This window comes from Mangifera indica, chromosome 12, assembly GCF_011075055.1.
Source record: "Mangifera indica cultivar Alphonso chromosome 12, CATAS_Mindica_2.1, whole genome shotgun sequence".
Lineage (NCBI taxonomy): Eukaryota > Viridiplantae > Streptophyta > Magnoliopsida > Sapindales > Anacardiaceae > Mangifera > Mangifera indica.
In genome coordinates this window covers 14,918,020-14,929,099 of record NC_058148.1, presented here as the reverse complement: position 1 = coordinate 14,929,099, position 11,080 = coordinate 14,918,020, and the positions used below count along the sequence as shown (strand labels likewise).

The 11,080-nt window shown below is 34.0% G+C and overlaps 1 protein-coding gene, 1 long non-coding RNA gene and 1 pseudogene across 2 annotated transcripts; all 3 read left to right on the top strand.

Moving 5' to 3' along the window:
- Positions 1–309: 309 nt before the first annotated feature.
- LOC123192123 (myrcene synthase, chloroplastic-like) lies at positions 310–1,925 on the top strand. The gene is made up of 3 exons (XM_044604577.1): positions 310–384; positions 571–820; positions 1,537–1,925. The coding sequence occupies exons 1-3, from the start codon at positions 310–312 to the stop codon at positions 1,923–1,925; spliced, it is 714 nt and encodes a 237-aa protein (XP_044460512.1).
- Positions 1,926–4,280: 2,355 nt separating this feature from the next.
- Positions 4,281–7,896, top strand: LOC123192797 (annotated as a pseudogene).
- A 788-nt stretch (positions 7,897–8,684) lies between these two features.
- On the top strand, positions 8,685–10,249 carry LOC123192811. Its single transcript, XR_006496939.1, has 2 exons — positions 8,685–9,299; positions 9,804–10,249. It is a non-coding gene; the product is annotated as an uncharacterized LOC123192811 (long non-coding RNA).
- Positions 10,250–11,080: the final 831 nt, after the last annotated feature.

Below are 11,080 nucleotides of genomic sequence, written 5' to 3'. Positions count from 1 at the left end.
ACTATCTCCTATTATAACTATAAAACAAATACAATTATGATTGTTTATTTTATATTGGAAGTAAGATAGTTTAGTACCTTTGAAAGAATATCATAAAAAGTTAATCTTTTCAATATTAAAATAAGAAAATTTGGTTCCATCAATGCAAAATTTAAAAGTTCATTACTTTAGAAAAAATTCAATATCTGCAATAAAAGAAAAGTGGAATCTCCATATATTGTTATTTCTAATATTTTTCTCTCTTCCAATTATTTTTTAAAAAAAAAATGTAGTGCTGATTTAGAAGTCCACCACCAGTCCCATCCATCTATGTCAGTGAGGCATCCATCTATATCGGAACATCCAGCAGCAATTCGGTGGTTCCAGGCAGAGTCCAATGCAGCGGTGCCGCCAAACTGTCAGATGAAGCCATTGTTAGGCGATCAGCCAATTACCAACCTACCATTTGGGGCCATGATTTTGTTCGATCACTGAAGAGCCATGCGGTCGGTAGCATATAATTATAAAACTACAGTAGTAATTTTAGAGTTTTACTATGGCTTGTAATTATAATTTGTGTATATCGTGTAGGGAAAATCATCTGAGGAACGGGCCGAAAAGCTGAAGGAAGAAGTGAGGCTGATGCTTGATAGTGCGGTGGATTCTGTACAGCAACTGGAGCTCATTGATGTCTTACAAAGACTTGGATCATCTTATCAGTTTGAAGATGAGATAAAGAGAATTCTTGATAGGGTCTACAAGAACAAGCATAAACAAGATAGCTTATATGCGGTAGCTCTGGAGTTTAGACTCCTAAGACATTACTATGATGTTTCTGCAGGTAATTCAAACCCTATAAAGGAAATTAAGTTGGACAGGGCAATGCAAATTTGAATAGTTGATTACGGTGGGAACTGTTAAGTATCCACGTTGGGAATTAAGTTGGGTGTGGTTATACAAAATGTGAGGAAAAGTTGTATCCCTCGGCACTAGTTAGACCTAATGAATATATAAAGTGTGTGCAAGGAAAAGTCTTTCTCCCACATTAATGTGTGGTTCTTGGTAAAATCCCATCTCATCTAGGACTTGGTTTAGCCTAACAAATATATATAAAGTTTGAGTAAGGTCTTATCCCTTAGCACTAGTTAGACTTTAATGGATATATAAAGTGTAAAGAAAAGTCTTACTCCCACGTTAGTATGTATAGTTCTTGATAAAATCCTATCCCATTTGGACTTGGTTGAGTTTAAGGGCCTATAGGGGATGGGACTTGTGAATTTTGATAAAATCTTATCTTGTCAACTAAGACTTGGATGAACCTATCCTATCCTGTCATCTACAAATTTTAAACTTTGAAGGTTGTTGAGTTTGTTATGAATAATGTTAGACCGATAATAAATTAGATAAATTTTCAATGGTAGTAACCCAATAGCGCTAGTGTGACTCTAACAATAACTTTATTCTAACAACTTTGTAGTTTGAGTTTGTATCACATACAATAATATTGACTTTAATAGATGTTCTAAGTAACATTGAAATTGTGTATTATTTTTTCAGAAGTTTTCAATAATTTCAGTGATGAGAAGGGAAACTTCAATTTATGTGGTTGCGATGATTGCAAAGGAATTGTATCTCTGTATGAAACTACTTTTTTGCTGAAAGAGGAAGAGAGTAAAATGTTCCATTTTGTTAGAAATTTTACTGTCTCATACCTGAAAGAGTATATCAAGGACATGGAAGATGAAGATGAATATGTTCCCACATTAGTGAAGCATGCACTGGAGCTTCCACTACATTGGAGGGTGCCAAGGTTAGAGGCTAGGTGGTTTATTGATGTATGTGAGAAGAGACATGACTTCAACCCCACCTTGCTTGAGCTTGTTAAACTCCATTTCAATACACTGCAAGCAACGTACCAACAAGATCTTAAATATGTGCTAAGGTAAGTGGCTAAAGTGTTTATATATGCTAATTTGAGACCCAAATATGCATTGACAAGAGCATTGTACTTGATCTAGCTTACATTTTTATGTTGATATTTTGGAAAGGCCAAACGACTATTTCCCTTTTCTCAAATTTCCATCCTTTAACTATGGAAACACCAAACACCTACCCATGACCAGTTAACTTTAACGGTGGTAAGGGTAAAATTATCATTTTCTCTATAATATTAAAAAATAAACTAAAATATAACCTTTTTTTGCCCCTTTAAACTTTGAAAACTAAAATTTTTTCCCAGCCTAAGTTTTAAAAAATGGCAGTTTCACCCTAGGGTTTCGTTTTGAAATCTCCGACGACGTTTTCTGGCTCTATTGCTGACGGCCTCTCCTTCCCGAAGCATCTTCTCCTTCTGACGATCTCTTTCCTCCCATTTGGACGTCCAATCGACATCGGAGAAACCTTGGGAGACGAAGTTCTTCGTCTTCTCAGACGAAGACGAAGACGAGTCGTCTTGGTCTGGGAAGACGGTCGTCTTCCCAGAAGAAGACCTCTGGGAAGACGATTGCCTTCCCAGACGAAGACGATAGCTTCGTCTTTGTCTGGGAAGACGAATTCCCCGACGAAGTTCTTCGTCTTCCAAAGCTTCTCCGACGCTGATCGGGCATCCAAATGGGAGGAAAGAGATCGCCGGAAGAACAGGATGTTTCGGGAGGGAGAGGTCGTCGGTAATGGAGCCAGACAACGTCGCCGGAGATTTCAAAACGAAACCCTAGGATGAAACTGTCATTTTTTAAAACTTAGGTTGGGAGAAAATTTTAGTTTTTAAAGTTTAGGGGAGCAAAAGGAGATAAAATTTTCAGGCATTAGAGTTCTGTTAAAGTTAACCGGCCATGGGTGGGTGTTTGGTGTTTTCATAGTTAAAGGGTGGAAATTTGAGAAAACATCAAACCTTGGGTGGGAAACAGTCGTTTGGCCTTTTGAAAATAAGTGGAAGATAATTAGCAACTCTCATCTTGAACAAGTATGATAAATATATTAGGTATATATGAACATTCGACTATGTTTGAGAATGATAAAATAATAATAGTTAGATAGTTTGTGACAAAATATATATCTAAAATAAACAATATCTTAATGGTATGACTAAGTAAGGTTGAAAATGGTAAATCTCTTAAAATTGTGGGTTTTAATGGGCCATGCTAGCCCATGATACAATGGGTTCAGTCCTAACGGGCCTTGTTGCAAGTTGACCCACAAAAATTTATTTTTAATTTTTAAAAATTTTTCAAGTCATATCATGCCAACTTTTAGACCCAAATATGGATGAAGATGAACAGAGATCGGCCTGAAAATCCTCAGTTGTCGAGAACTTTGATTGAAATTGCAATGAACCTGAGCAGAATGTCTCAGTGCATGTACCAGCAAAAGCCTCCAGACAAGAGACCATGTATTATCTGTACTTGTAAATCCCATTTAGGGTCAATGGTAGATTGAAAGCAAAAGCCATGCTAAATGACACAAATGGTGTATTTGGTTTAAGTAATATTTTATTATTAAAAATAAAAAATTATTTAAAATATTATTAGATTTAAATTTTTATTATATTTGGTAAAAATTGGTAAGTATTCTCATTTTAAAGATTTAATAAGTAATAATAGAATAGTAATAAAATTAATATTATCTTAGTAATTTTTTAATACTAAAATAAATATGATAATTATATTATTTTTTATATTATTTGTCATATTATTATTAGTAATATTAAAGTGAATATGGTAATTATAATAGAATAAGTGTTTTCGCCTTTCACTAAATAATAATGTGTGATTAAAATTAATATATTATTTACCTAAGTAACACGTTATTTACATTAAATTCAATATACTATAAAATAATAGTGTAATTGAAATTAATATATTATTTAATCTTACTAACATATGATTTTCATTGAATTCAATATACTATAAAATAATATTGTGTAATTGAAATTAATAAATTATTTAATCTTACTAACATATGATTTACATTGAATTCAATATTTTATAAAATAATATCGTGTGATTAAAATTAATGTATTATTTAATTTTAGTGACATGTGATTTACGTTGGGACTGAATTCAGTGAATCAATTTAGCCATCTTCACAAAAGTAAATGAAATGAAATGTTAGTTTAATTTTAGTGACATGTGATTTACGTTGTGAGACTTTCGGAAAAATTACCCAACATGAGTCATTTTCTTTTCCTGTTCGGAAAAATTAATTTAAAAAAAAAAAAATCCCAGCCGCAGCTTGGCACGTTTCCATAAAGTTATTCTATATAAAGAGCCACATTGAGGAGTTCAATCCTACGCGGTCGAAAAAACTTCAACCTTCTTCATAATGGCTCTTTATCATCCGCTCCCTTTAATGAGTACTCCCTCCGCTTTCACCAGATTGCCTCCAAGAAGTTGCAAAGTAGTCAGAACATCCAGCAGCAACGTCGTGGTTCCAGGCAGAGTCCGGTGCAGTGGTGCTGCCAAACTGTCAGATGAAGCCATTGTTAGACGATCAGCCAATTACACACCTACCATTTGGGGCCATGATTTTGTTCAATCACTTAAGAGCCATGTGGTTGGTATCATTAAACAATATTACACGTATTCACTTTAAATACACATATATGCCATCAAATACATAAGTGATATTATTTTCTCTTTAATTTAAAATCATCCAATTGTGTACGTAAATTGAATAGGTATAGTTTTATAACTGCAGTAGTGATTTTAGAGCTTTACCATGGCTGTAATTATAATTATTTATGTAAATCGTGTAGGGAAAATCATCTGACGAACGGGCTGAAAAGCTGAAGGAAGAAGTGAGGCTGATGCTTGATAATGCGGTGGATTCTGTACAGCAACTGGAGCTCATAGATGTCTTACAAAGACTTGGATTATCTTATTAGTTTGAAGATGAGATAAAGGGAATTCTTGATAGGGTATACAATAACAAGCAAAAACAAGATGGTTTATATGCGGTCGCTCCGGAGTTTAGACTCCTAAGACAACATCACTATGTTGTTTCTACAGGTAATTCAAAGCCTATGAAGGAAATTAAGTTGGAAAGGGTAATGCATATTTACATAGTTAATTGTGGTGGGAACGGTAAAGTATCCCACACCGGAAATTAAGTTGGGTATGGGCATATGAAATATGAGAAAAAGTCTCACTCTCACGTTAGTATGTATGGTTCTTGATAAAACCCCATCCCATCTAGCCCTGGTTGAGCCCAAGGTCTTATAGGAGACGAGACTTATGAACTTTGATAAAATCCCATCTTGTTATCTATTATTTAGATGAGTCCATCTTGTCATCTAGGACTTTTAAACTTTGATAAAAACTCGTCTTATCATCTGGAACTTAGAGGTTGTTGAGCTTGTTATAAATAGTGTTAGAGTAATGGTAAATTAGGTAGATTTTCAGTGGTAGAGATCTAATAACGCTCGTCAGACTCTTACAATAATTTTATTCTAACAGCACTATAGTTTGAATTCATATCACATACAATAATATCGATGTTGAGAGACATTTTAACTGAGGTTGGTTGAAATTTTTTCTTGGTTTTGCAGATGTTTTCAATAATTTCAGTGATGAGAAGGGAAACTTCAATTCATGTGATAGTGATGATTGTAAAGGAATTTTATCTTTGTATGAAGCTGCATTTCTTTTGGAAGAGGAAGAGAGTAAAATGTTCTACTCTATCAGAAATTATGTGACCTCATACCTGAAGGAATATATCAAGGACGAGAAAGGTGAAGATGAATATGTTTCCAGATTAGTGAAGCATGCTCTGGAGCTTCCACTGCATTGGAGGGTGCCGAGGATGGAGGCTAGGTGGTTTGTTGATGTATATGAGACAAGATATGACTTCAACCCCATCTTGCTTGAGCTTGCTAAACTCCATTTCAATACACTGCAGGCAACGCACCAACAAGATCTTAAACATGTGTCAAGGTAAGTGGCTAAAGTGTTTATATATATCCATTTGAGACCCAAATATGCAGCGACAAAAGAGAGCAAATCTCACATAGAAAACAAATCTCACATCGACAAAGTGTGTGTCCAAATGGGATAACATTAAATGTTACAATAATTAATTTCTCCCACCATTTCTTACTTTAATATAACTATGTTTCTTGTCCCATAAAGCTGGTGGAGGAATACAGGTCTTGGAGAGAAGCTAAGTTTTGCACGGGACAGGTTGCTGGCGAATTTCTTTTGGACTTTGGGGCTAACCTCCGAGGCTCGGTTGGGACACTTCAGAAGGATGATGACGAAGGTGAATGCTCTAACAACAACAATTGACGATGTTTATGACGTTTATGGTACAATGGACGAACTGGAGCTCTTCACAGATGCCATTGAAAGGTTAGCGGTTCATATTTAGCCCAATAGTTTGATATTGCAGATATGAATTTCACTTAAATTTGCTCTGTAATTTAGATGGGACGTGAATGCCATGAAGCAGCTCCCAGAGTATATGAAGATTTGTTATCTTGTTCTCCTCAATTTCGTAAACGACATGGGTTTGCATGCTCTAAAAGTGCAGGGAGTTGACATTATTCCTTGTCTTAAGAAAGCGGTAATTAAACCCATCCTGACAAAGCATAAGATGATATATGTATGAGTATCTCATATAGTCTGGAAATGATATAAGAAAGATTGGCTACTCTAAGTTGTCAAGTTGCCTTTTGGGTTGTAAAACCGTGAAGAATATCTTATCTGTGGATTAGAGTTGGATTGAACCCAAGCCAAACTAGCCAGTCCTTGAGAGATAGTTTGGTTCAGTTCAATTCGATTTAAATTTATTTAGATCAAATTCAAGACAAACCTAAGTTAGAGGGACTTTGGTTTATGAGTTAGATGATAATTCGATTTAGTTCGAATTTGACTTACGACTTGATTCAAGTCATCTTAAGCAATTGTTAAAAGGATGTCGTTTTGTTTATTATTGAGTAAAACATCTTTTTATCATTGAGCTGCCAACTCAAACAATAAAATCAAGTGAAGCTACTAGCTTCAATCTAAGAGATTGAGTTGAATTCGAACTACCCTTAATTTTAACTCAACAAACTTGAGTCATCTTATTTTTTATTCAAACTAAATTATAGTTAAAGGTTGTTCGAACTTGGCTCAATTTTTATCCATTGTCAAAATACGTAAAACCGTGATAAACCATGTTTATAAAGCAAAGAAGATCTTAATGGTCCGAGTTCCTGGACCAAGATGATGCATTTACAAAATTTCATGATCTGATTTCTATATCATTCATCATATAATTAATATCATTGTAAATTGATTCAGTGGGCAGATTTATGTAAAAGCTATCTATTAGAGGCAAAGTGGTATCATAGCGGACACATCCCAACCCTTGCAGAATACATGAACAATGCATGGATTTCGATATCAGGTCCTGTGATTCTAGTGCATGCTTATTTCCTCGTTACAGATCCAATCACAGAGGAGGCCGCAAAATGCTTGGAAGAATATAGCAATATATTCCGTTGGTCATCAACGATTCTAAGACTAGCAGACGACTTGGGAACATCATCGGTGAGCTGAGCACACCACAACCTCTGCAATGAATTTAGAGGAAAAGCAATTTTCAGTTTATATGATAAACTGTATTTTTCTGTTTCTGATTCAGGACGAACTGGAAAGAGGAGATGTCGCTAAATCTTTACAATGTTACATGCATGAAACTGGAGCGTGTGAAGAAGATGGTCGAGAACACATAGGAGAAATGGTTGCCGCGACATGGATGAAAATGAACAGAGATCGGCTTGAAAATCCTCAGTTGTCGAGAACTTTGATTGAAATTGCAGTGAACCTGGGCAGAATGTCTCAGTGCATGTACCAGCATGGAGATGGGCATGGGATTGAAGTTGGTCAGACGAGAGATAATGTATTATCTGTACTTGTAAATCCCATTCAGGTTTAAACTGTTGACATTAGTAGATCGAAAGCACAAGCTGATGCTGGAGTGACACTAGGAGAGTGTTTGGTATTCGATTAGAGTTTTATAAAGATTATTTTGATAATTTATCTTTTATTATTTTATTTGATTTATTTATAATAAAAAATTATGATAATCTTGTATTATCAATGTTAATGTGATAGATAATATATATAGTAATTTGATTATCACGTTTATGAATCTTGATTTTATTATAATTATATTATTATTTATTAATTTTTTTTGAATAAAATTAATTTTATTTTCAATTAATATAACAAATAACATAAAAATATTTTAGAATAATTACACTCAAAGGTATTTAAATAAAATAATATACTGGAATTTATTTATTATCTCTAATCAAACATCATAGTTGTTTATACTTATCAATTTTATCAAACATAATATTAATTTATACCCAATAATTTTTAAGATAATTTATTTTTAAAATAATTTATTAATTTTAATAATAAAATATTATTCAAAATAAAACATGTAAAATACACCTAGTGCTTGAAAGTTGTGACACAGGTTTGATTGACTGACTGGGGAATGGTACCTATGAGCAAACCCGATTTGGTTTTGCTCCAATTTGGGTATATTTTTATTATTTTTTAAATTATAATGTAATATTAAATTCACACAAATTTAAAAAAAAAATTTAATATCGAAATTGTGTAAAACTTTTATATTTCTTTATTCTTTAACACACATCCCTTCTTCGGTTAAATCGACAAACCCTTGGGTATTCTCCCAATGATTTTGTGGATTCTTACAGACCCTTCTCTTTTAAGTTCTGACACAAAATTTTTTCTGTTTAATAAAGAAATTCTATAATTAATCTTCTAAAGATGCACTGCAACTGTAACGGGGTATTTATGACATTATTCAAAGATACAGAACTTTCAACAGTTTTATTAATATTAGGAGTGTCTACAATATTTACCCAACTCCGGTTTCCCATCCAAACTGCGTGTCGTTTTACACACTACGGCGGAGAAGAGAAATTACGAGATAGAAGATCTAGCAGCAGCAGCAAGGGCAGCACTTATCAAGCAATTTCAATCCCCAATTGTCCGAATCAATTAAAGCTTCAATAGTGAAATTGGATCATTAATGGCGGAAGAACAAGAGAGAAAGAAGAGGGTTGTGGTTGAATCGCTGGGATGGCTTACGGAATCATCGCTCATGCCCAAGAAACAACGCTCAATCGAAGTAGTGGGTCCATCTTTTATCTTATAACTCAGGGCCCAGCTCTATAAATCCCAGGAAGAATCCAAAGAATTGAACAGCAGGATGTCGAGTTTCGCCGCGCCAAGAAGAAGATTACCTCACGTGATGCTTTTCTCCTCCAGGAACTCCGGCGTCGAAGCCCATGCTCTCAAGTACCTTCCTTTTCCCTTTCTGGGTTTTCGTTGAATTGTTTAGATTAGCTCAATTTCAGGCTTCTAAATATTAACTCTTTCGCTTAGACGTGCAACTTGGGATGTATAATGTTGTACAAATTTTTGTTTCTTTGTGTATAAATGTAGGGGACAAACTTGTCCCTTGGTGTTCAGGAAGGTTAGGCCACCAACTAGGAAGCTTAAAACTACATACAAGGCAACGAGGCCGAACTTGTTTTTGGAACTCAAATCATTTGATAATCGAGGAGTCCAGGACTATTAAGACGAATTTTTGGTAGTTGTCTTGCCACTTATTTTCTTCAATGGATACCTTTTTTTGTTGAGAATATTAGGTTATAAGACTGAGTGAACCTTTTTTGCTTTTTTGCATTTCGAAATTTATGTTTTGCTTACCATCAATGTTCTTCTATGGGATGTTATTGTTTATCAGGTATTTTGTCATTAAAGTAGATTTCTGATGACTTTGCTATCTTCTCGAATCAGGCTTAACGTCATGGGTGGGATGAATTTTGCTGAGAGTGAGAGTGAGAATGAGAGTGCCTTGGATTGACCCAATTGCATCAACCATTCAGAATCAAGTAGTTGGTTCGACTGTTTGACGATGGTACTTGGAACAAATGGGGGAATTCTGTGTTTTAGCTTTTAGGCACTCGTTTGGTCGCACTATTGAGCTCTAATATGATCCACCTCCGTCATCCTGTTACTTTTTTTTATTTTATCCAGTAATTTTTTGAATTTTAGGTACAAAACTATTAAAGGCCTTGGTATTCTGGTGTTCAACCAGTTCCCAAAGTGCTAATTCTTTTAAGTTGTAAAAGGTTCTTTCTAACAATGGACTGGCTGTGAGAATCATCCATTAAACTGGCACCTAAAGGTGGATTCGAATCGAGTTTTAATAAAGATCAATTGGAGCTCAGTTCGAATTTATAAACCTAACAGTTTGCACTAGTGATGAAGTCCTTGCTGTGGCATATTGCTTTTCTACAATCCAATTTTCTGTAACTTTTTTGCAACTACCAAAAGAAAAAATAAAGAATAATCAACAAGAAGAAAAGCAAAAGTTGTTTTTAGTATGGCAGTCCCATGTTCTCAAATTTTGTTTTCACTTGGTTGGCAGACACTTGAATGCGATTCAATGTTCATACATATCTTTATTCAAGTTTACATTACTAAATTCTAAATTCTATTAGAGAGACATTGACTGCCTACCAAATCTGTGATTATCAGGTTTTTGTTCTCTTCAAAAACTACTCATTTTCATTATAATGCAAGAGCTGTCATTACTGCGACTTTCAATGTTTTAAATATATTATCATTTCATTGGATTAAAGCATTTAACATGTCTTAATCAGAATCTTCTTTCAAGATATCATCCTTCATCCTTTTTTAGTCTTTTTCTGCAATTTTTCTTTTGCATGGAAACACATGCTAATTTTGTGCTTTGAAGTTCTAAACATGGGTTTTTATGTGACTCTAGACTAGAGTCTAGTTAAATAATTTTGATTTTAAACAATGTTAAGTCCAGGTATTGTATGAGTATCTCTATATTGTTTAAAAATGATAATAGAAAAAAGAAATTAGTTAAATAATTTGTGAACTGTTAAATTGTAAAGACATATTTTAGATTATAAATCTCAAAAAATTTAAATATAAATAATGAATTATGCATATAACGTAGACAATTCAATAGGTTAAAAGGTAAAATTGATAAGGTAAACTAACTCATAACAACATTTTTGTGCGCTCAAAAGGATGTTGTT

Coding starts and splice junctions, on each gene's coding strand:
- LOC123192123 (XM_044604577.1), top strand. CDS start 310: ATGTCAGTGAGGCATCCATCTATATCGGAACATCCAGCAGCAATTCGG. Junction 385..570: donor AGGCAGAGTCCAATGCAGCG/GTGCCGCCAAAC, acceptor TATATCGTGTAG/GGAAAATCATCTGAGGAACG. Junction 821..1,536: donor TTACTATGATGTTTCTGCAG/GTAATTCAAACC, acceptor TTATTTTTTCAG/AAGTTTTCAATAATTTCAGT.